The sequence below is a fragment of the Manis pentadactyla genome, chromosome 15, assembly GCF_030020395.1.
Source record: "Manis pentadactyla isolate mManPen7 chromosome 15, mManPen7.hap1, whole genome shotgun sequence".
In the NCBI taxonomy this organism is placed as follows: Eukaryota; Metazoa; Chordata; class Mammalia; order Pholidota; family Manidae; genus Manis; species Manis pentadactyla.
The window spans coordinates 59,750,813-59,775,039 of record NC_080033.1 but is presented as its reverse complement, the minus strand read 5'-3'; the positions used below and the strand labels follow the sequence as shown (position 1 = coordinate 59,775,039).

The window sequence follows — 24,227 nt, the reverse complement described above, 5'->3', positions numbered from 1 at the left end:
AGAGAGCATGGGTGCTATTTACTGGATAAAGAAGTCCAGAAAAATGAAATGATTAAACATCACTCAGCTCTCCCCACATCTCAAAGCTGAAAAACCTGAGGGAAGCCAGCTCTCTCTTTCAGGTACATGATAGAAAATGCCATTTCAAATGGTACTGATATGTACAAATGTTTAACAAACTCCCAGTGCCACACCACTATGGGTGGGGGACCTAAGAGCGAGGTCCTCTGCCTCCCAGGACAGGCTCCCTCCCTCACAGCCGCCGCATTAGGGCAGTCGGTACTAGACCCGACTTACGGTTGTATCTCAGCCTGTTTCCCTCACTGTATCATTACAGGTGAATTATCATTGCCTATTCCCCATTCACCTCCCTTTCCCTGTAGTCAGTCCATCTCCCATTGTGTTGACTTGAGCCTAATATTCCCTGCCACCTGTAAGGAGCAAAACCCCTCTTTTATTACTGAAATGAGTTGTCACAGACCTTGCCTCCGACTTCTATAGGGCATCACTGTAATGGCACATGGGCTCTGAAGCCAGCCTGCCTGCATTTGAATTCTACTCTATTTCCTGTGTCTTTGGGTGACCTAATGAATGTTTCCTCAACTATAATATGTAGTCAATTAGTGCACATACTTTATAAAGTTGTGTTGTGTGCAGTGACTATGCAAATGCCTGGTACCAGTGAGTACCAAAGCAGCATTACTGCTGAGCACTTACTAAATGGAGGCTGTTGCTGATGCAGCGTGTGAAATGGCTCTAACCATTTTTTTCCCGACTGACTTATAGATTTTGTACTCAAAATGATCCCTCTAGATGTAACCCACTGCCTACAAAGAGTAAGCAATAAATGTGGTATATTCATGTAATGGAAAGCCATGCAGCAGTGAGAGTCAATCTATACTGATGACTCCCATTTACACAAAAACTTTTGGTGATGGTAGTCAGAATAGCAATTACCACGAGAAACTTATGACTCCAGCAGGGTTCAGGGAGACACAGGGTGCTGGGATGTACTTTTTCCTGATTTTGGTGGTTATAAAGCTATTTTCTTTTAAGAATTCAAGCTGTACAACCATGATGTGTATTTTTTCTGTGTATATTATACTTCAATAGTTCTAAGTTTACTTTGGTCAGTCCAAGCACTAGATAAAACCGCTCCTCCAACTGTTGGCAAGTAAGGAAGAGATGGTGAAGCCACCCAGATGCTAGACTTCAGGGAGCAGGTAAAGTTCAGAGTCAGGTAGCGACTGCTACACTGGTTGGCAGCAGAAGGGCACATGGGAGAAAAGAGGGTGCAGATTGCATTCATTATCCAAAAAAAAAAAAAAGGGCCAGCTTTTCAAGACATCTCAGCACTACCTCTTAGGAGAACCGGAGCACTTCTTTGGCCCACTAACCAGATCAAAGGGCAGGGTGGGCATGCTCTAGAACAGCAGTCATCCCAAATAAAACCTGAGCAAACAAAATGAGTTTTAAGAATGCTGGCTTTTGTTTTTATAGTTGTTTCTTGAGAATGGATACAATGCAGACATAGTTTTATAGTAACACTGAAATTTTTCTCAGAGCTTAAGTTGTCAGAACTTCCATCCATTGGTGGTGTACTGATGCAGCTTGATCTACAATGGGCTCCCCAATTTTGTTACAATCACAGGGACTGCTAGGACTATAGCTAAAGATTTTCCCACACATCATATTCACAAAACATTTCTCCTCCATCACGTTTGTTTTCCCTGGAGACTTAAAATAATTGTTACACTGATAAGGCTCTGTTCTAAAAACCTGACTCAAACTTGCTTGAGTGAAACAAAAGTGGAGTTTATTCGTTACTGGAATTCAAAAACCCAGATGTATTTCTACCTTCACATACGGTTTCATGAAGTTGTTCAGAGAGTCTTCAAGGTTGCAGACTTCAAGGCTGCTCTCCAAGTCTGATTTCTCTTTTGCTGTGTTGACTTTATCCTCAGCTTCCCTAAGAATCCAGGAAATCCTCTCAGCTTTAAGACTACATAAAAAGGAAGAGTATTTCTCCAGTAACTCTGGCCAAGTCCTGGGACTAACTGGATCATCCTGGGTAACCTGACTCTGAGCCATCAACTATGGCTTAGTGGGGGGAATATGCATCTCAGCCAGGCCTGTGTCACACATTCCATTCCTGAATGGAAGATGGAATCCAAAAGGACATTTCATGTACTACCAGTAAAAAGGGGTAAAAAATTCTGGGAGGCCAAAGTGACAAATATCCAGCACAGGTTTCTCTCCGGGGTGGGTGTGCTCATGATGAACTAGCTGGGAAGACATCCTAAAGGTTTTTTCACACTTGAAACATTCATAGGGTTTCTCTCCAGTATGGAGTCTTTGATGCTGAAGAAGGGTTCTTTTGCTGGTGAAGACTTTCCCACATTCATCGCATACATAGGAAGTCTCCTGAATATGGGTCCTTAGATCCTTTTTAAATTGTTCCTGAGCACTAAAGGCTTTCCCACAATCTACACAGTGAAAAGGTTTCTCCTCACTGTGGACTCTCTGGTGTCGAGTTAGTTTTGTATGAAAATTGAAGGCTTGTCCACATACGTTACAAGAATAAGGCTTTTCCCCTGTATGAATACGCTGACGTTGGCTAAGACGGGAGATCCTTCCGAAGCTTTTGCCACACTCGTTACTTTCATAGGGTTTCCCTCCAGTGTGGATTTTCTGATGTCGAAGTAGTGGGGAACTACCAACAAAAGCCTTTCCACACTCGTTACACTCATAAGGTTTCTCTCCAGTGTGGATTCTCTGATGTAAAACAAATTCAGAACTGCTGGTGAAACTATTTCCACACTCCTTGCAAAGATAGGGTCTATCCCCACTGTGAATTCTCTGATGCCTGATCAGATTTGCATTATCATTAAAGGCTCTCCCACACTCCTCACACTGATAGGGTTTCTCTCCAGTGTGGATTCTCTGATGCCGAATTAATGAAGAATTGCGATTAAAGGCTTTTCCACATTGTCTACACTCAAAGGGTTTCTCCCAAGTGTGGATTCTCCTGTGTCTAACATAGTAAGAAAAATAGCTGAAGCATTTCCCACATTCCTCACACCTAAAGAGTTTGCTATCATATTGGATTCTTGGGACCTTTCCTCTAATATTTTTCACTGTGGGGATTTCCTGGCGCTTCTCCAGTTTACATGTTTCCAGGAAGTTGGTCCTCTGAGGAACAAGCTTCTGCAGACCATGTGACAACATCACATCTCTTTCTTCAGAAATTCCCTGTGTTGATGTGATCTCAGCATCTAACATAGCAAACAGAAAACACAAATGCCACCTGAGAATTATACTAGAAACAAAAAAGTGTAAAAAATTATAGGGCTTTCAGAGATTACTATTCTGACCTCCAGGTCAGCCTGCTAGCAAGACAAGACTATTCAAGTGAAAGTGCCAAATATCACATAAGCAGAGAACAGTTGAGGTGGAACAGGGTATCAGTGTACACACCATGCATCACACTGCTTCCTAAGCTTTTCCAGACTCTATTTGAATAACTTCTCCCTGGTATGTTCTAAGTATCCTTTGACCTTACGGTATTTATTGGCCTATGAAATACCAAAGAAAGCACAGGCTCTAAGAGCTAGTGGTGACATTGGGGCTGGCAAGACTGAGTAAGAATGCAAAGGAATTCAAATGAATGAATTGCTGTTTCTTTAAAATTTCATATCCTTGAGATGTACCAAAAGACGGGGGATACAAGCATTAAGGGCACATGACTGTGACAAGACAGAAATGAAGAGACTAGAAAACTACAGAGGTGCTTAGAAGGCATCACCTGCAGGGGTTCTTAACTGCAGGTCAACGATGATGGAACCTCCTACAATGCTGGCAATTGCTGTCTAATCACCAGACTCTCAAGAAAGTCTGAACCTCAAATATGCAGATGCTACTGTCCTAGACTCTCTGCCTATCTGGAAAGGAAAGAACACAGCTGACCCAGATACACCAAGAATGCAGAGTATGCCTTCTCCTAACAGCAAAAAGGAGACAGCCACCTGTAAAATGGCATTGTGTTCCTAAAGACTGGATAACATTTTACCTAAGTTAAGTCAATCTATTTTATACAAAATGTCGGACTAATTTGTTTTAGCATTAATTCGGGCTATCTGGGACTCATCTGCCAGTTAATCAAGCTCATCCTTCAAGTGTGCTCTATCAGCTGTAGACTCCCTACACCTTCAGCCTCCTTCTTGAGTTCCTCAAATCCTCTTGGGCTTAACCATCAACACTTCACATCCAACTTTTTCTTTATAGCAGTGTTTTTCAAACTGCTGTGACACTGACATAGTGTATAACTATCAATTTTTTAAATGACACTAGTCTTTACTGGAAGAGAACAGGATGCACAACACTGCAATAACCAGGGTAAATTTTGTTTCCTGGTACTCCAGTTTCAGAGTACATACACGTATACAGGGTTTTGATGCAAAATGTAATACCTACTCAGGCTCATAATTAAAAAGTTTGAGAATCATTTGCTACTGTTTACTGTATTTTCTTCCACTTCCAAGTTTATCAAAATAAGAGGCTAAAGTGTTGATTCACCTTTTTCATCCCCCATTTATTCCCTCTCAGCAAACCATCTACCTGGAAATTTCTACCCTGGGCTTCATTTCATTGTTCCCTTTTGGTGACCCTCCTCTGTCTACTTTCTCTTCCCTCTCTCACTAAAATTAAATATCCCTTAATATTTAAGATTCAGCCTTCCTTTTTTCTTTCTGGGGGTCATTTCAACTAAAACTCTGGTACACTTTCATTTTTACTTGTAGACCAGACATCTACCTCAGACTCCACACCTGCCTTCTCAATGGCCTGTTCTAACCATCCACTTACATATTCTACAGGAACCTCAGACTCAGTGCTCAGATCTGATTATATTTGACTTTAAAAAGCTCCTACTATGTTGTGACTTCGGACTGTTGTCTGACTCAATTCTCTCTTTTTATGGTGTTCTGGTACTATCTGTTTGATTCTAGCTCTACATACTCATTTCTCTTTCATTTTTGCATTACCACTATCCCCTACCCAATTCACACACTCAAAAGCTCAGGCCTGATACATGACAGTTTAACAGGATTTTATGCCTTCAAGAATACTTGCAGGTGGCCTCCAGAAATATCCATTTTTAAATAAGCTCCCCAGGTGATTATTCTGCATACTTAACTGCAAAGTTCTTCACAGTGATTCACTGGATCCTCTATTCCCTTCCTCAGGCCAGATAATCTACCATTTTTCTCCACACAAAATCCATTGTAAGCTGTCACATTTGGAACACATGGCCTGCCACTGAAGGAGCATTACTTGGGCTTATAGGAGGGAGTTCCTCTAACCCTTCCTTTTGCTGTGCTCCCATAGCCACCGTCTATTTACCAACAACAGCACTTAGTATTTTTTTCTTTTTAGCTCTTTCAATCTGGCTCCATAACCTATATCCTCCAGAGCCTCCTAAACAAAGCTTGGCACACGTCAAGTGCTGAAAACTCCTCCTGAATAAATCCATCCCATCCAAGGACGAAGGGCCACCTGTCTAAGGCAGGCAGGCAATGCTGGAACCCATTTGAGAATTGCATATGAGATATATTAAATATGATACACAGAAATATGTTATCTTAATTGGAATTGAAATTGTTCATTTTAAAACACACTGCTCTGTAAAGCTCTATGGTTGCCAGTTCTAAACGTGCCTCACTTACCTTTACAGACACCTTTGGTTCTCTCTGCAGGTGGACAGTCCTGTGCCTCCAGGCCCCAAGGCAAATCCCCTCCCTCCAGATGTGAGATCAGGGCGGGTTTGGGAACTTGATATCCTGAAAAGGGAAGAAAATGGGACCCTTTGCCTGTGTCTTCTGTGTCCCATGAGCCTCAGCAGAACTGTATCTATAGAAGAGGGCTCTGGACTGGGGAAAGCCAAGGAGATTTTGATCAAGAAGAACCTGAACATTTGTGACCTCTTCCTACTTAAAAGAGTAAGTAAGTGGAATCCTATAAGACATGTGCAATCACAGGGAAGGGGTCACACCCTTTCCTAGACAATCTGGGGGTAGGGGAAAGGTTAGTAACAAGCTGAAATTTAGCTCTGACTTCAGAAACTACTTGTTCATTACTTTACAGAGCCCCTTGGAGGATGGGATATACTTTTCTCAGGGGACAGCAATTCTGTACAATGGGACCAAACTGACCCAAGACTTCTCCCTACCCAGGAACCTCTGCAGGAAGTCACTTGGCCCTTAAGTGAGCCATGCAATGGAGGATACCAGAGACACCACATCCCCAGCCATAAAGAGAAAAGGAAAGAGGGAAACAGGAAAGCACAGATCTTAGTCCCAGGAGGAAAGTGGTCTTACCCAGGGATGTCAAGTTCCCATAATTCTCCAGCATCACACATCTGTAAAGGGCCCTCTGTGCAGGTAAAAGGCAAGCCCATTCTCTCCGGGTGAAGTACACAGCCACATCCTCGAAGATCACCACCTCCTAAAACAAGGGTTCCTACTGTCCCAGAGTCAAACTTCTGGCTCAGGGCCACAGTGTGGGGCACAGGAACAATATGAGAAAGGGGTCCTATTACAGATGGCAAATGTGACAAGGTGACAGAGATGGATGTCAAAACCATTAAGTGACTATTCCTACAAACAAAAATCTGGAACTTCTCTCACTACCAAAAGAGCTTCTATTAGGACATAAAACTTACTGTTATAAAACATGATAAAAATCATTTCAAAAACCCTGCAAAGTCTGGCACTAATCTCCCTAGAGCAAAATCTCTGATGCTGTAAATATGTTCAGTCTTTTACTGTTATACGTACAAGTGGACAAGTTGCTTCAGTCTGTCCAGATACCCACTCAGGTGGAATTTCAGGACCTGTGAAATGTCCTTCACTGCCCCAGTTAATCCACCTGTTCCCCGCATGTGCTCACTCGGCCCCAAACCGCAAGCCCACATAACTGAACAGACATGGTTTGCCCTGAGGAGCCCACTCGTCCTGCCCCATCTGGGCCCAAAGGGGCTGTGCTTCCTGTGCTCCAGAATGTCCCGCAGAGGGAGGTCAGTGCCTCCGGGGAAGTCTACACCTCCTGCTTCCTGATGGGTCTCCCGGGAGAACTGCTTCTGCCATCAAATTGCCACTGGGGAGCACTTTTAGCTGCTTTCCATTATACCTCCAAGACAATCGGTAACAGCGTCTGCCAACCAAACCTCATGTTTTTTCAGTAGCCACCCCTTCCCCTCCCTAATGGCCCCAAATTACTTTCCCAGAAAGCTTCAGCCTCTGGTTAGGCCCTCTATTCCCTCCTCAGACTCTGGTATCAGATTTGGCTGCCTGAACATACAGTGACTATTACCCTCCCACCTCACATCACCTCGATGGGTCTGCAAGTCTCCTTCCACAAGCCCTGGCACTGCCAACCCAACCCATCTGATCCGCCAGCCAACACCATACTCGTCTTCTTGCCAACATGATCCCCTTCTAATTCATGGAAACAAATTGGCACGGTGAGTGAAAACTTTGTTTCCCTATCACAGTGAACAGTACCAGTTTCAGCTTAGTCATCTATATTAGAAACTTGAGATTCATCTTAGACTAACTCACCTCAGTACTGCTCATTTCTGATACATATGCAATTGGTTATCAAATCCTGCCAATTTTACTGCCTAAATATTTCTGGAATCTGGCTCTTCCTCACCAGTCAGTATGCTAGTTCAACAGCTGGGGACACGTAGCTCCAATTCCAGGCTGTCCTGCACTGAATCTATCCTCTGCCAGCACATACAATGTGTCTTTAAAATGACAACCAACCCAGTCAACTGAATAACTTAGCGAGTTACCACTAACTCCAACAGTGGTTCTCAGAGTGTGGTCCCCAGAGCAGCTGTGTGCCCCTGAGAACACTTGGAAAGGCAGACTGGTAGGCCCTACGCAAGAGCAATTTATGCATTAATGAGACCTCCAGGTTTTTCTGATGCACTCTGAAGGCTGAGAACCCAGGACTAGAGGATAAAATCTGAGCTCAGGAAACTACTTGCATCAGGTGACAAGTAGATGGACAGGGGGAGGCACAAGACTATACACAGAGAAACTGGCTAGGAAGCTCTGTTAACAAAATCCCAGAGAATGAATGACAAACCCTAAATGGGGGTAATATATATATGGGACAAATGGAAGAGAAAGCAGGCAGAAGGAGTAGGACTTGGTGCCTCTCTGGAAGTGGCATCAAGGGAGTACAGAGTCAATAATTACTCTGCAATCTAGGAAATGAGTGGTCAGGGCCGTGACACAGTGACAACAGTGACCCACCAGTACTGAGAGAAGATCAGAAGAGGGTGGGAGCTACAAGGAAGACAATGCATCGCTGACATGGTTGGGCAGAGGAACCTGCCAGATGTCAGACATCCAGGATTGGTACTTGGGATATGGTTCGTGGATGGCAAGTTACCAGATAAGTCAGTCCCAGGAAGAAGGAAACAGTAAAGCAACAACCAGCAACTCGTCAGTTTCAAAAAATGAAACACAACTCAAGAAATCCATTTCCCTGTCCCACAAATGTAAGGTACTTAATGTCATTTAACAAATGAAGTCAGTCAAGATCTACAGAGCTTAAATGACTAGCACAAGGCCACTGAGGCCTAATGGGATCCTTAACTTCAAGTGTCCTGTCCTAGTGCAGACTGTTCCTATCACAACTGCTGCCTCACCTTGGCCGGCAGCACTGCCCTCAAGGATGTATTTTCCCTGATTGTGAACCCCAAACTTCTTTCTTTAGGAGGATAAATGATATGTCCCCTTTCTCTCATCTTCCTCCTGCAGTCCCTCTCTTCCCACTCTGCAAGAACCCTGATGATCTCCATCACTCCCACCGAATACCGGATCCCTGCACCACCAGCCTGGGCCCTGCATTCTCATGGATCCTGCTCTGGAGGCAGCTACTGAACCCAGGGACCCTCCAGCTCAGCCGAGAGCCTCAGAGAGCAGAGGCTGGGCCTCTGCTTCTAGGACACTCTCTCCAGCTGCCACTTGCCAGGCTTCTGGCTGCCCACTGCCTCACTGCCAGCTCTCTCTCCCCCGGCGTCCAGTCCCACTGGGGGATAAGCAGGGGCCTTCCTGCTGCTTTGGCTCTAAGACTTCTGCCAGAATCGTCCCTCTCACCCCCATTTCCTTCAAATCAGATCTCTCGAGGGCTGACCTGAGGGACCCACAGCTCACCTGGTGCCAGGCTTTCACAGGCACAGCTGCCATCACCTGGGCTCCCTCTCAGGAAGGGCAGGGGCTGAGGGAAGAAGCAAAGAGAACCAAGAGTGAGACCAGCCCAGTCAAAAGCTCTCCTTTAAACTGACAAACCTGCCAACAACAGTAAGAGCAATCATTTCCTGAACGCCCCACTGGGTAAGCTGTGTATAAATATTTTGTTGAATCCTAAGGAAAAAGATTTTCAGAGGGTAAATAACTTGCCCTTGGGCACCAGAGGCTGTACTCACCAACATCAAGCAATGCCGTCCTAGGTAAGACATGAGTATGAGGGGAATATGAATATACAAAGAGCAAAACAAGCAAAAGACACCAAAAAACCTGAAGCAAAAACATAACAAAAGGAAACCTAGGCTTTTATTTTTAAAACTAAAATTTTGCTCAGAAACTTAAAAAAGTTAAATAGAAAGAAATATGCTTTTGGATGAAAAATACACATCTCTCCACTTAGTTCCCACAATGAACCTTTTCATTTTTCCTGTGAAACATTTTTTTTCCCATATGAGAAAACAAGGCTGTAAGAGCAATTTCTCTACCAGTCACTCAACTGACGGATGGATGAACTTGGATGCCAACCAGATCCGCCAGATTCCAAAGCTAGACTTTTAGTAACTACACTAAATTGCTTCCACTCAAAATGCCAACAGGATTTGTTTTATAACCTGATAAAGTAATTCTAAGGTTAACATGGAAGAATAGATGAGAGCAACCAAGACAATGCAGAATTTCAGTAAGTCTTCCTTTTCTTGGACCTTGGGGCAGGCATCTTTTTTGTTTAACACCCCACTCTATGGCCCACTGATAACCAAAACTGATTAGCAAAAGACCCTCAAAGGCTACCTCAACATGCCCAAATGTCTGGGCATTACTTTAATTGTATCATTTCCTACAGACACTGTATTCTTGTCGAACAGTCATCTTCCACCAAAAAGACACCATCTCCCTAAAGAAACTCACTGCACGCTGTTATTTACCCTTGGCCTCGTCTTGTGCCACCCTTCTTAGTTAAGCCACTCCTGCCTTCATTCAGTTTCCTATACAATGCTAATTCAGCACTCACCAACATCTATACGAGCATGTCTCCATATGAACCACTGTTCTGCAACCTTATAGCCTTTTTAACTAACACTCTCTGCCTGCAATACTCCCCAGCAGCCTGACCCCTCTTCACCTATCTAGTGGCAGCTCATCCTTCTCATACCCTACAGACGAGGTCAGGTCCCCATGTTATATACTCCACGAGCACTGTATTCATTTTCCTGTATGCCACGCCCCCAATTTACGATTATACACTTATTTGTGCTTTCTTCCTGCAACATTTATCGCATATTAAATTGACGTTAGGTCAACTGTAAGATACAGTGGAGAGGGGAAAAAAAGGTGTGACCCCTTCTATTCTGGAGCTCAGTCTAAACACACACATTAATCAAAAGAGTCTTGTAAATAACTTTAAGACCACTATTGTGATTAGTGCCAGCATTAATCTATACAAGATGGAAAGACTTAAGAGTAAGAATTAACTAGGTCAAAAGGAAAATCTTTACAAAAGTAACAAGTGCAAAAGCATGTTCTATTAGTGTGACAGAGCCAAGAGGAGCGTGCTGCAAAGGGAGTTGTTGCAAGAAACCAAGCCACGCAGGGCCTTGTGCACTTTAAGAACTTGGTCTCTGACCTAAAAGCAACAGGCCGCAGCTACCTGGTTATCAGCAGATAGACTGAAACGGTCAGATTTGATAGTATGTGATTTTCCCATTAAACCGGAAGCTCCCGGAGGGCGGGGCCCACTCCCGTCGCATTCCGAGCTGCATCCCGGGAACCCAGCACAGCAACTGGCATTTGGCTTTTCAGTAAGTAGGTTATGGCTCCATGAACAGAGGCTTGTGGCTGTGTCGGACACGTAGGGAATCTCCTTTTCATCCACAGCCTCCACGTCCCAAAGTGGCCGCCGCGGACCGAGGTGAGGGAGGGTGAGACTGGCTCGCCGATCGCCTTCGAATCGTTCCACCGCAGCGTCAGGGTGGAAGGCAATAGTCTTCTCTAGGGGTGGATGGCGCGCTCTCAGAATAGACTCCCGGGTGCCAAGCTCCAACACTCACTTCGGGAAAGGCGCGATGCGCGGCGTGCCCGGAAGTGCGTCACTACGCTGGCCGCGTTGTCCAAACCTCACGAGCTTCCTCTCTAGGATGCCAGAGGGAGCCTCTCAGTGGTTCTCTGGCTTCACTCCCCAGTGGGGGCTTTTCAACTTGGGGTCCTCAGATACCTTGAACAGGTGAGAAGGAGTATTGTGGTTTAGCTCATCTTTAACCGAAGTTTGGCATTTCTTTCGATTATGTGTTGGCCACGAAACACAGTATCAGTATCACCTGTGACTTTATTGGCGAATAAAAATCACAGATTTTCATAGCACACTATAATTGATGAAGAAAACTCAAAATACGAACTATTCTCATTACTAATTTAAAATTATCGTCCTTGTTATTAGGCTCACCTTTAGATATTGCATTTCATTCCATCACATTGGTAAAGATGCACATACATTAATGTATCACAAATTTATTTTTTAAACTAACTGCATTTTAATGTAATTGGTTTCGGAAGTGCCCACAGGTGTCATTACCCTGACGAAAAGGCTGTTAATTTAAAAAAGCTGTCCTTCACATTACAAAAGACCAGGACTAAGAAGGGATACATTAAAGAACTATTTAAGAAGTGAAAAGTGAATTTTTAAAAATTTTATAGAGATACGAGGGAGAGGGAGCAATCTATGAGAACTATGAAGTTTGGGTGGCCTGACAGATGAAGGTGTCATTAACTGAGATTCAGTTAATCGAAGAATTCAGGAAGAGAGGCTGGTTTCAGGCAAGGGGATTACAGAATTTGGTTTTAGAAATACTGAATGTACAGACACATGCTTTATTAAAATATAGTTCATATCCCTTACAACTCACCCATTTAAACTGCACAATTAAGCAGTTTTGGAATATTCAAAGAATTATGAAACCACCACCACAAAATCAATTTTAGAACATTTTCATCCACTCAAAAAGAAACCCAGTAACCATCAGCAGTCACTCCCCATTTTCCTTGTGTTAGGCAGAATAACAAAGTTTAGGAATAACAAGGGGGATATATTGAAAATATTTTTTAACAGGAAAAATGACCTGAGTACAATGCTAGGCTAATAATTTGTAAGTGTTGGTAGGAAATTATAAATTACTAACATGGGTTCAAGAAGAAATGTAACTGACCAATGCCATGAAGGAATTAATAAAATAGTCAAACTTTTCCTCTCCTCTACACTACCCCACAAAAAGCAACTGGCCCAGGCAGCTTGACACTTGGACCTTCTTCAAATTTCCAACGAACAGATAACTTTAAGGCTTTTGAAACTGTTCCAGAGCACAGAGAAAAAACAGCCATCTATTTTTAGCAGTCAGGTATAACTCAATTCCCAAATCTTGACAAAGATGGAAAAAAGTTACAGGACAATCATACTTATGAATATATATGACAATATCCTAAACATGTTAACAATACTATCAATCAGGTTTTAAAGAAATTTATGATACCATATCTAAGATTATGAGAACATAATATGACTCAATATTAGGAAAAACATTTATTATATAAATAGGTTAAAAAGAAACATCTTGTAAGATATATGATATAAAATTCAGCATATATTTCTACTAGAAACTGAGGAAATAAACACCTCTTTTAAAGGCTTTCTACTTAATACAGTCATCTTAGCCACAGAATATTCATTGATAGAGATTTGCTTTTATAACAACTTGAAATTTTCATTACAAGTGCTTAAATTGCTGCAATTTCTACCCATCTGGGATACGTGAATGTTGAGCTGCTTAACGGAAGCTTAGTGTATTTCTCACGTTCACCATATTCGAGGGTTTGCCCCTCTGTGAACCATCAGAATCAGAGCTATATTGTTTCCAACACATCACACATGTGAAAGGTTTCTTCATAGTATGAACTGAATGATGCCAAATCAAGTTTATGTTAACTTTGAATGCTTTGAAACATATGAGACATTGACGTAGCTCGCTACCAGTTAAGGAAAGAAAATCCAACTCAAAACTATTTAAGCAAAAAAAGAAAAAAAGGAATTTATTGATCATGTCGCTGAAAAGCCCAGAGGTAGATTTATTTCTCTCAATTTCTCAGTCTGTCATCTGCGAGGTTGGCTTTCTTCTGAGTGAGCCTTCATGATGCATCAAGGCTAACATTAAAGTTCAGCAGAAAAGAATCTCACTTCCTGGTAGGTTTTACACAGTGAAAGCGTACATTCTGATTGGATGAACTTGGGTCACATGAACCCATCATTGTGGGTAGGTGGTGCGAACAGCATAGGTAGACCAAACTAGGTCATAAATTCCACCCCTGCAGTGAGGAATAAAGCTCCACATAAACCACATGAACTGCTGAGTGGGGGCAGAGTGGCATTCCAAAAAAAGGCGGAAGGCAATAATTACCCTGAAAGGGGGGTAAAAAAATGCCGCAAGGCCAAAAGAACCAAGGACCAGCACAGGATTCTCTCTAGGGTGGGCATACTCATGATATAGCTGGCAGGAAGTCCTAAAGGTTTTCCTACACGATACACTCACAAGATTTCTCCCCACTGTGGATTCTCTGATGTTGACTTTGTGCTGACTTAACAGTGAAAACTTTTCCACACTTACTGCACACATAAGGATTCTCCCCAGTGTGGATTCTCTGGTGTCTAACCACTCAGAACTAGGGCGACACCATTCCCACACTCCTTGCAGAGATGGAGTCTGTGCCCACTGTGGATTCTCTGATGCCTGATCAAATTTGCATTATTATTAAAGGCTCCCCACACTCCTCACATGGACAGGGTTTCTCCCCAGTTGTGGATTCTCTGGTGTTTTAACACAGCAAGAAAAAAGTTGAAGCATCTCCTACACTCCTCACATCTGAAGGGTTTCCTTGCATAGTGGATCCTCTCATCCTTTCATTTAATATTTTTCACTGTGGCATTTCCTGGTGCTTCTCCACTTCATGTCTATCTAGGAAGTCAGTTTCCTGAGAAACACTCTTTGGCAGCCCACATATCATCACATCTTTCTTCAGAAATGCCCCGTCTTGACGTGGACTCTGGCAATGTCCATCTCAGCATCTGACATAAGAAACAAAAGGCACGTGTCACTTGAGAATTATGCTAGAAACAAGAGAGCACTGAAATTGTAGGACTTAGGGATTACTATTCCAGCCTCCATGTAGCCTGCTAGAAATACAAATCTATTGAACTGGAAGGGCCAAATATGAGAGGCAGAAAATAGAAGCTGTGTGACAGGAAATGAGATTTTGAACTCATTTCTATAGCTTCTGTCGCAAAGATTGCTTCCTAAACTTTTCCAGACCTATGCATCCCCAATAACTTGTGCCTTCATAGCACTTAAATGCTTAAAAATGCTCCTGGAGGAGGCGGCACAGGACTTAAGAGCAAGAGGCAACCCCTAATGGGTTTCAAGGGTTGAAGGTATGCCCTATAACTCCTACAAATTGTTGAGTCTATGTGTGGTAGTTGGACTCAAGAGGATCCGCTTGACTCCTTAGAAAGGGGACAGCACAGTTTGCTGGAGACCCAAGACACTGCATGGGACCCCTTTCCATATGAGGGCAATGAAAACCTATGGTGAGACTACCAAAACAGACTCGGTGGCATTTGTATTTCCAAAGATTGGATGACATTTCACTAGTTTATTTAAATCATTTTTTTAAAACTGAGTTAATTTTATATTCAAGTGTTGACCCTTATCAATTTGTAGTCTTGTTAAACATTTATATGCTAAAACAATATATCAGCACTTTATGCCTTTTGCAAAGTAAAACTATGTGCTGATTGCTTGTTTATTTTCCCTTTTCTTTACAAATTAGCTGCCCTTGATCTTAAACCACGTGAAACTCCATGAGAGCAGGGGCCTTGTTTTCTTTCCTGCTGTATCCTGGGAGCCTTGAATAATTCCTGGCACATAGCAGACACTAAACAAATATGATAAACATATGAATAATATTGGTTATTCTGTATACATAGGCATACAACTTATCTACTGCAATAATAAAATTATTTTGGCACAAAAATAACTGGATCCATGTTATAACATCATGGCTGATAAGTTCTATTTTAATATGGGGTGGAGGTTATCTATCAAGTTCTCCACGTGTGTGAATTAGAGGAGTGGGCTTATTCAGAAGGGAAGGGTTGGGAAACAGAAGCAGAGATAGCTGAAATTTTCCTGCCTCCCCTCTACTGCTGAAATTTTGAGTAAACAGAGTAAATAATCTGAAACACAGTGACCAGACATTGAGGAGATTGATTTTCAAATACCTCTTCCCTTGCTGTGGGCAAGAAGCAAATATCACAAAGTATGGAAGACAATAACAGGTGACAAAGAAATTCCCTCTGTCCCTTTTGCCCTACAACCCCATCCTTTGGATTGATCAGGGTCCCCCCAGCAGTTCTTCCAAATACTTGCTGCTTCCCTTAGACCCCATTGCCCCTTGCTTCTTCCCCAGTCAGTCCCCAACCTTGCTGTGAAAATCAAGGCTTCCCAGAAGGGGCTCCTAACCTCCTTGCTGTACACCCCAACACAGGTACGCCCCATCGCCCACCTTCCCTTTAGGGCTCGCCCTCTCACACCACGATGCCAGCTCTTCTCCTGCCCCTAGGATGCAGTTCCATCAGGTACATCCTCTTGTTACCCAGTGAAATACATATGTGTCCTAGCTGAACTTTCCCCCGTCTTTGACTAAGACACGGATACCAACAGTCGGTCTCCTCTCTGGACCAGACTTCTCAGCTGAAACTGGAGGGATCTGGATGGCAGCTCACTTGTCCTCAGAAGAACCTCTAACTTCATTATAATGTACTTTCCATACTAAATGACCTCCCACCAGGGGCCGTGACAGTTGACAATGACCACAACCAGGACCTGAAGAAACCGTAAGAAGACTAAAGAAAGGCAGTGTCTGGATTCCAGAATGTCTCTGCTCATCCCCATAAAAAAACATGAATATACCTCCCCTTGTGTTTAATGCCAAATCCCTTTGTTAAATTTACCCTATATATACAACTTCCCAACTCTCACGATGCAGATGTTGATTTTTGAGCCCACTCCCGCTTCTCCACTCTCTGGCCACTGAATAAAACCTGCACCGCTTGGCACTCACTGGGTTTCATACACTGGCTTCACGATACCGAACAGGCAAAGACCCCGTCTTTTAGGAGGCCGACTTTGTTGTTGACACTCTCCCTTCCTCTCCTCTGAACTTCTCTTACATTAGATACGCAGGTCCACTCGAGGAGAATCCTTCCTAGACTAGTTTTTAAAAAATTGCTTGAGAACCACTGGTAGATCACAAAATAAACATAGTCAACTGGGTGCAGAAACTTGGAAAACAGTTAAATTGATCAGACCACATCTGAATAGAGAATTAATAGCAAATACCAGAGGTCACAGGAAATCAGAAAGATAAGCATTGAATCGGAAAGTTTAGTTTCAGTTATTTATAGAAGCGTACATATTTGGTTGTGACATAAATTGTTTTGCAAAACATTGCCTTAAAGCTACTATTTAGTCTTTCATTCCTAAACCTCACAAAAGCAAGGGTCTGTTTCCTCACAGTGTTCATTCCCCATTTACCCCTCAAAGGCCTTCTGTACACCATCTGCCCTGAAAACCTTCCCACCCTCAGCTTCAATTTCACTCTTCTCTCTCCATGATGCTCCTAGTTTCAATTATTTTAAATTCCTCCTCCTCCTTTAACCCTAAGGAGTCCTTCTTAAGATTCTGTCTTTATTCGGGGGACATTTCAGATATATAGAGTCCTTTATATAAAACAAAGGTTCTCAATCTCAGCACTACTGAAATTTGGGGCCAGTTAATTCCTTTTGTTGGGGGCTCTGCCATGCAGTGTACATATTTAGCACAACCCCTGATAAAGTAGTACTTCCAGTCTGCACAAACAAAATGTCCCCAGATACTGCCAAATGTCCCCCCCTGGGGGATGAAAGTGACCCCAGGTGAGAACCACTGATGTAGAGAATTCCCACATATACAAGGTGACCATCAAGTCTGATAATAGACATAATTTTGTAATGGACTGAAGTCGTCCTGACACCCTCCTCATGCCTATGTTTCCAGACTCTGACCCACTGCATTCACTCCAGACCTGCCCTCGCCCCATCGTTACAGAGCTGCATCTCAGCAGCCTGCTATACCAGGAGCTGTGTGTCCCAAAGAAACTCAGACTTCATGGGAAAGTCCAGGGTCATCTTCGCTGTAAAAGCTGTTTTTATGTCATGACTCCTCTGTTAGCTGACTCATTTATCGCTACACTTTATCAGTGTAGCCATGACACTCCTCACAGTCCTTTCCACGCCTACACCATGGTGTCCCCACCCTTCTGTCTGCCTCCAAAGTTATTAACTCCAACATAATAACAACATAATGTAACAGGGTTTCCTTCCTGGCCCAACAAAACTGCATATGGAGTTAATATTTCACAAATATAGCCACCTGTGGACCCGGGCCTCCAGTGGGCAAGGTCACTGCTCCTGCTGCACATTGCTTTGCCTGTTCTCTCGTTTCCTGTTCCCACGTGGTAAGTTCCCCAGGACAGAAGTCTTCAGGTCAGCCATAACTTCTTGTTGGCTTTCCACACGCACCAGTGATGTTTATGCACGGCTGGTTAAGTACAACAGCTTAGGATATGCTCTATAGAAGAGCAGGGATATTCAAAAGAAATATAATGTCAGCCGTAAGTGCAAGCTACATATGTAATTTTAATTTCCTGGTAGCTACATTAAGAAGTAAAAAAAAATGGTGAAATTTATTTTAATAATATATTTTATTTAACCCAACACATCATTTCAACATGAAATCAACGTAAACATTATTAATGAGATTATTTATTTCTTTTTTTTGTAGTAAGTCTTCCGAATCCGGTATTTATACTTACAGCACATTTCAATTTAACCAGCCCCATTTCAAGTACTTATGAGTTTAATACGCACATGTAGCTAGTGACTACCACGATAACAGCACAGAAGTAGAGAAAAGAAAGCCCTGTTGAGGCTTTTAGTCCTAAGCTTCATGTCCCTGAATGCTTACTAAAAAGAAGGATGAATGCTTGCAGGTGGGCCCCAGAAATATCCATTTTAAAATGTGCTCATTTTCTGGTTCTTCTGCACATCAAACCGTGAAACTCTTTATAATGACATAGTTATATATGTGATTAGTGTGTACGGCTATCTCATTGTGGCTTCAAATTGCATTCTCCTAATGGGATTTGATGTCAACCATCTTTTCATATGTTTAGTTGCCCTCTGTGTCTTCTCTGTGGTGAAGTGTCTGGGCCTTTGGCACATTTTCTAACTGGAATGTTTGTTTGTTTTTATTGGGGAGTTTTGAGAGTTGTTTGCATAGTCCAGACACTAGTCCTTAGTCAGATGTTCTGCCAGAAATTATATTGCAACTTTTATTCCCTTCCTCCAGCCAAACTATCTTCCTTTTTTCCCCCATCTTCAGCCCATTCTTACCTGTTGAATTCAGAACATGTGGCCTGCTACTGAAGGAGTGTTACTTGTGCTTCTAAAAGGGAGTTCCTCCAACCCCTCCTTCCACTGGGCTCCCACAGCCACTGCCTGTTTGCCAACAACAGCACTTAACATACTCTTTTTTAGTTTAGCTCCTTACATCTGTCTCTATAGCTAGTATCCTCTGGAGCTTCTTAAACAACAAAGTGCCATTTTGGCATTTGGTAAAAGCTCAAAAGCTTGCAAACCATAGATCTACCAAAGGACTGTGGCTGCCATTTCTAAACGTGCCTCACTTACCTTTAGAGATGTCTTTGGTCCTCTCTGCTGGTGGACAGTCCTTTGCCTCCAGGCCCCAAGGCAAATCGCCCCCTTCCAGAAGTGAGATCAGGGCAGGTGTGGACGCTGGGCATCCTGTGGAGGAGCAGGGAAATGGCATGGAGGGTCTTGTGCCAGTGTCCCTGCGGCACTTCCTAGCCCAGTGTCTGCAGTGTCACAGGAGGAAGCCCCAAAGCAGCCCAGCATGATAAGGCCCTGGAGGGTGAGGGAGCCCAAGGGGTGAGAGCGTGTGTGACCTCTGAGAAGGTGCCTCAGAGAGCTCATTAGTGAGACCCTGTGAGACACACGCAAGCGCAGGGAGGGAGTGAAGGACGTCTCCCCGAGACCGCTGGGCAAGAAGGCAGGCGGGAACTTCAGCAGGAGACACTTCCTTCCCACTGAGCTCAAGGGAAGTGCTCTCACCAGAGAAAACCGAATCCACATGAGACCCAGACTGACCTCAGGCTTCTCCTGCCTCCGTGCCTGCTAACCTCTGGAGCTGGGGGTTAGAAGTTTTTGCCCCTAAATATGTGGAAGGTTATGAGATTCATGTCACATCCACCCCTACCCTTGTCCTGTGAGTCTGAGTCCCATCGGCAAAGTGGCCTCACCCAGGGAAGTCAAGTTACCATGATCTGTCAGCACCACCTCCCTGTACGGGGCCCTCTGTATGGGGGAAAGGCCAGCCCTCTCTGTCCAGGTGAAGTGCCCAGCCGTGTCCATGTCCTCGAAGGTCATGGCCTCCTCAAATAAGAGGTTCCTGCTGTCCCACAGCCAACGTGCTGGCTCAGGGCCACAGTGTGGGACACGGGGGACGCTAGGAGGGTCTGAGGGAGAGTCCTGTGATGGGTGGGAAAGGACACAGCGCTAAGGATGAATGACCACGCCTGCAACCACCAAATCTGAACCCCCTGCCACTCTCAGGGCAGCTTCTACTTCCAGCAAGATGCTATTACAAAAGGCAACGTCACACCTCAGAAAAATCACAACAGAGAAAGTCTTTCATGAATTCGCCTTCCTGTGGCAACTTCTCTTCATTATTGCACATAATGCATGTGCAGTTGCATTCACCTTCAGACTCTCCATGAGCAGGTGACCGGCCTCCAACTGCCCTTTCCACTGGCGACAGCCCAGGACCTACGTGCTGCCTGTCTGCACTTCACTGACGGGCTGAGAACAGTCATGGTTTGTCCAAGTGGGCCTCTGTCCCCCGTGATCCTCTGCTGCTGCTTAGACCCTGCTGTGCACCCAGTCCCCCCACCCCCTGCACCAAACAAAAGGGGCTCTGCTGTCGCTGCTCCAGCCCCTCCAGCAGAGAGAACTCAGCCTCCTGAACAGCCTCCACAACTCAGTCGTCCTATGAGAAGGTGCTTCCTGATTCTACCTGCTGTGGGCAGCTCTTCGGTTGTCCCCCTTTATACCTCTTAGACAACCTGTCCTCTGCCAGGCAAACCTCCTGCCACTCCAACTCTCCCTTCCCAGAGCCCACCATGATCATGCCCCTCTTGTCTCCTTGGTGCCCTCCCTGTGCAGTGACGACCCTCCCACCTCCTCACTGCTGGCACCACTCACATGGCTGCCTCAGATGCCCTAGTGATCTTCTCACCAGTTGCATTCCTGACATGTCCAATTATGAACTTGTCTCCCTCTCTGACTGGCTTCTTCTACTTCGTAGGAACTGCTCAGTACAAGGAGAAACAAATGTTAAGCACATAAACCTGATGTTGGTTCTGATTTTGATTCCCTGTCTCAGCACCACTTTCAGCCTATGCTGGAAATCTAAGACTCATTCTTCACCATCCCCCTAGTCACTGCTTAGTTCTGCCAAGCAATCAGTAATCAAATCCTGCCAATTTTATCTCTGAAATACTTTTGGGATCTGACTCCTCCTCACCATCATTAGTCACCACATAACTTAAGTCCTCAGCAATGGTCCTTTAACCACTTCAGCAGTCCTAACTCCAGGCCCATCCTCCAAGTCCACCTTCTGTCCAGTGCACAGAAAGATCTTTATAAAATGCCACCCTGACCTCAACTCTGAGTGAAAGCACTTGGATTGACCACCATACAACACACTTAAACCCAAGAACCTGAGCCTGAACTTCATAGGCAACAAATGCCAGATGACAGGAAGGCCCAAGATAAAGGAAAGAGATAAAGGAAATAGCTGGGGGGCTCTGCCGACAACATTCCAGGAGAGGGATGATAAAATCAGAAGGAGAGCTTTGCAAAGAAGGGACAAATGGGTGCTGAGACGAGAACAAGAGGACTTGGACTGAATGGACAAGATGGCTTGGGAGAGTGAAGAGTCAATAATGACTTGGAAATCTAAACACAGTGACCAGGATGGTGACATGGGGACACCAGCAATTGACAGGAAGTGTAGGGGGGAGTGGGAGGTGCAAGGAAGACAATGAATTGTGTATCTGAGGTGTCAAGATCAGGCTTCCAGGCACATTAAGGGAAGGGAGTGCAGACAGTGGACCATGGCGGTTAGTACTTGGGACAGGGTTGCCAAGGCAGAGATGAGAGACAGAGAAGCCCTGGGAAGATAGCCCACCAAGCAGCACTCACAACCACCAGATTGCAGAGCTGAAAGGCACTTGGCAAAACCCTCCTCCCTAACCTGGGAATGAATGGTATTGCTGCCATCTGACAGATGAATTCAGCTGAGGCACAAGCTTAAGTGACTGGCTAAAGGCCACAATGCCACTGAGGCTGGCAGGAAATCTAATCTGAAATTAAATTTCCTGCCACCTAGTACCAGGTTTCACGCTGCAGCATGCTGCTTCCCTCAGCCAGAAGTACTGACTCCTGTGAAAGACATTTATGTGCTCTTTCTGGGCCAATTCTTCCCCTCATTGCTCCTGAGCCCCCAACTTCCACTCTCTTTTTGGAGGACAAGTGGTATAGGCCCCCTTTCTCTCATCTTCCTCCTGCAGTCCCTCTGTCCCCACTCTGCAAGAACCCTGATGATCTCCATCACTCCCACCGAATACCGGATCCCTGCACCACCAGCCTGGGCCCTGCATTCTCATGGATCCCGCTCTGGAGGCAGCTACTGAACCCAGGGACCCTCCAGCTCAGCCGAGAGCCTCAGAGAGCAGAGGCTGGGCCTCTGCTTCCAGGACACTCTCTCCAGCCGCCGCTCGCCAGGCTTCTGGCTGCCCACCGCCTCACTACCAGCTCTCTCTCCCCCGGCGTCCAGTCCCACTGGGGGATAAGCAGGGGCCTTCCTGCTGCTTCGGCTCTAAGACTTCTGCCAGAATCGTCCCTCTCACCTCCATTTCCTTCAAATCAGATCTCTCGAGGGCTGACCTGAGGGACCCACAGCTCACCTGGTGCCAGGCTTTCACGGGCACGGCTGCCACCACCTGGGCTCCCTCTCAGGAAGGGCAGGAGCTGAGGGAAGAAGCAAAGAGAACCAAGAGTGAGACCAGCCCAGTCAATAACTTTCGCTTAAGCCTGCAAACCCGCATTATAGCTGCTGATAACAATAGCTGACATTCACTGAAGGCTTGCAATGTGCCAGAGCTCAGCTCAGCACCTTACAGTCATTGTAGTACTAGGAGACATGTAATATGATTGTCCTCATTATACCAAAACAAGGAAATGAGGCTTACAAATTTTAAATAATTATCTTAGCCCACAAGATCTGTATTCATAACCACTAGGTAGTGCTATCTCTCTTGGGTAAAACAATGAAGGGCAAAAATACACATAAACAAAAAACACCCAGGAATAAATCCCAAATTCATATAAAGAAAATTATAAAATATTGCTGAGGAACATAAATGAAAAGGCAAAACATGATTCTGGATGGAAACAATCAAAATTAAATTTTTTGAAAGTGTCAACTTGCCTCCCAACTAACCTACAAAATCAATAATTTCCTTTTATTAAAAGCTTGTATGTTCTCAGCACTATGCTAAATTCTTTATACACACCTTCTCATTTAATGCTCACGACATTCCTTTAAATGAGATTCAAGTTTTTAGTTTTTTCCTCTCTCCCTAAACAGATGAGTATACAGAAGCTAAGAGATTAAGAAACTTTATTACGTTTGCACAAAGAATCAGTGGTCAAATGTGGATTTCCAGCCTAGTCTGCCAGATTCCCAAAGCCATACTCATTAACAGGTAACCAATATCACTTTCAAGCAAACTGAACAGAATTCATTTAGGATTCTGATAAAGTGATTCCAAAGTTAATATGGAAGAATAAATAGTCAAAAGAGCAAAAAATGAAAATTTAAATAAAAAGGGAAAATCGGAAAGAAAAATTTGCAATACTAAACAATGCTAACTATATAACAAATAAAGCAGGCTAGTACAAGAACAGGTCACTAGAACAATAAAAAAGGATGTAAAACCCAGGATAGACTATATTATCAAGTATGTCATAAGATGGCATTCCAAATCAGTCAGGAAAAGGGATGGATTATTTGACGAATGTCACTGGAACAACTAGTTAACTATTTAAAGGAGAAAATGTGTAATTAGATTCTTTATTTCCTATTACGCATGGAAATAAATTACATATGCACTAAAATTTTCAGTGTGAAAAACAAAACCAAACAAAAAGTAAAAGAAATTAAGGTAAGTCTCTATCCCAGGGTGCAGAGACATCTTTTAAGAGCAGTTCCAGCCTCATGGCGAGGTCACAAGCCAAAAGATAAAGAAGCAAAGAGAAAACTCTTAGAATGACAAAGCACTTTTAAACTTCTGGCTTAAAAGATTAAGGAAAACTCAAATGCAAATTAGGAAACCAAACCTATTGAGACAGGGACCGTGGGTACACTCAGCGTAGGGTAAGAGCCTCCAGAAAAAGCAAGGCAGGATATTTACAGTCAGAGCAATGTAACTACATGCAAGGAAACCCCCTACCCAAACTCTGTGTTAAGCATTAAGCTCTTGACTCATTCTTCAGTGAGATCAGTTACTATTCCTGAGATAAAGGAAAGTAGCCCATGTTTTTATTATGCTAATCCTTTGTAATCATGTGTAAGATTCACTTTAGCATGCTAAAAAGCCCAGGTCTATGTGCTGTCTTTCCTCCTTCAG

The 24,227-nt window shown here is 43.9% G+C and overlaps 1 protein-coding gene across 5 annotated transcripts; it reads right to left on the bottom strand.

The window, feature by feature from the left end:
- Window positions 1–1,080: 1,080 nt before the first annotated feature.
- ZNF19 (zinc finger protein 19) lies at window positions 1,081–22,589 on the bottom strand. Of its 5 annotated transcripts, XM_036926913.2 has the most exons (5): window positions 10,966–11,383; window positions 9,228–9,291; window positions 6,375–6,501; window positions 5,724–5,837; window positions 1,081–3,275 (listed from the first exon to the last, which is right to left on the bottom strand). In XM_036926913.2, the coding sequence occupies exons 2-5, from the start codon at window positions 9,258–9,260 to the stop codon at window positions 2,191–2,193; spliced, it is 1,359 nt and encodes a 452-aa protein (XP_036782808.2). In that variant the 5' UTR covers window positions 9,261–9,291; window positions 10,966–11,383; the 3' UTR covers window positions 1,081–2,190. The 5 variants fall into 5 exon arrangements, with proteins under 5 accessions (XP_036782808.2, XP_057348831.1, XP_036782812.2 ...); XM_057492848.1 differs by lacking the exons at window positions 9,228–9,291; window positions 10,966–11,383 and adding an exon at window positions 22,503–22,589; XM_036926917.2 differs by lacking the exon at window positions 6,375–6,501.
- Window positions 22,590–24,227: the final 1,638 nt, after the last annotated feature.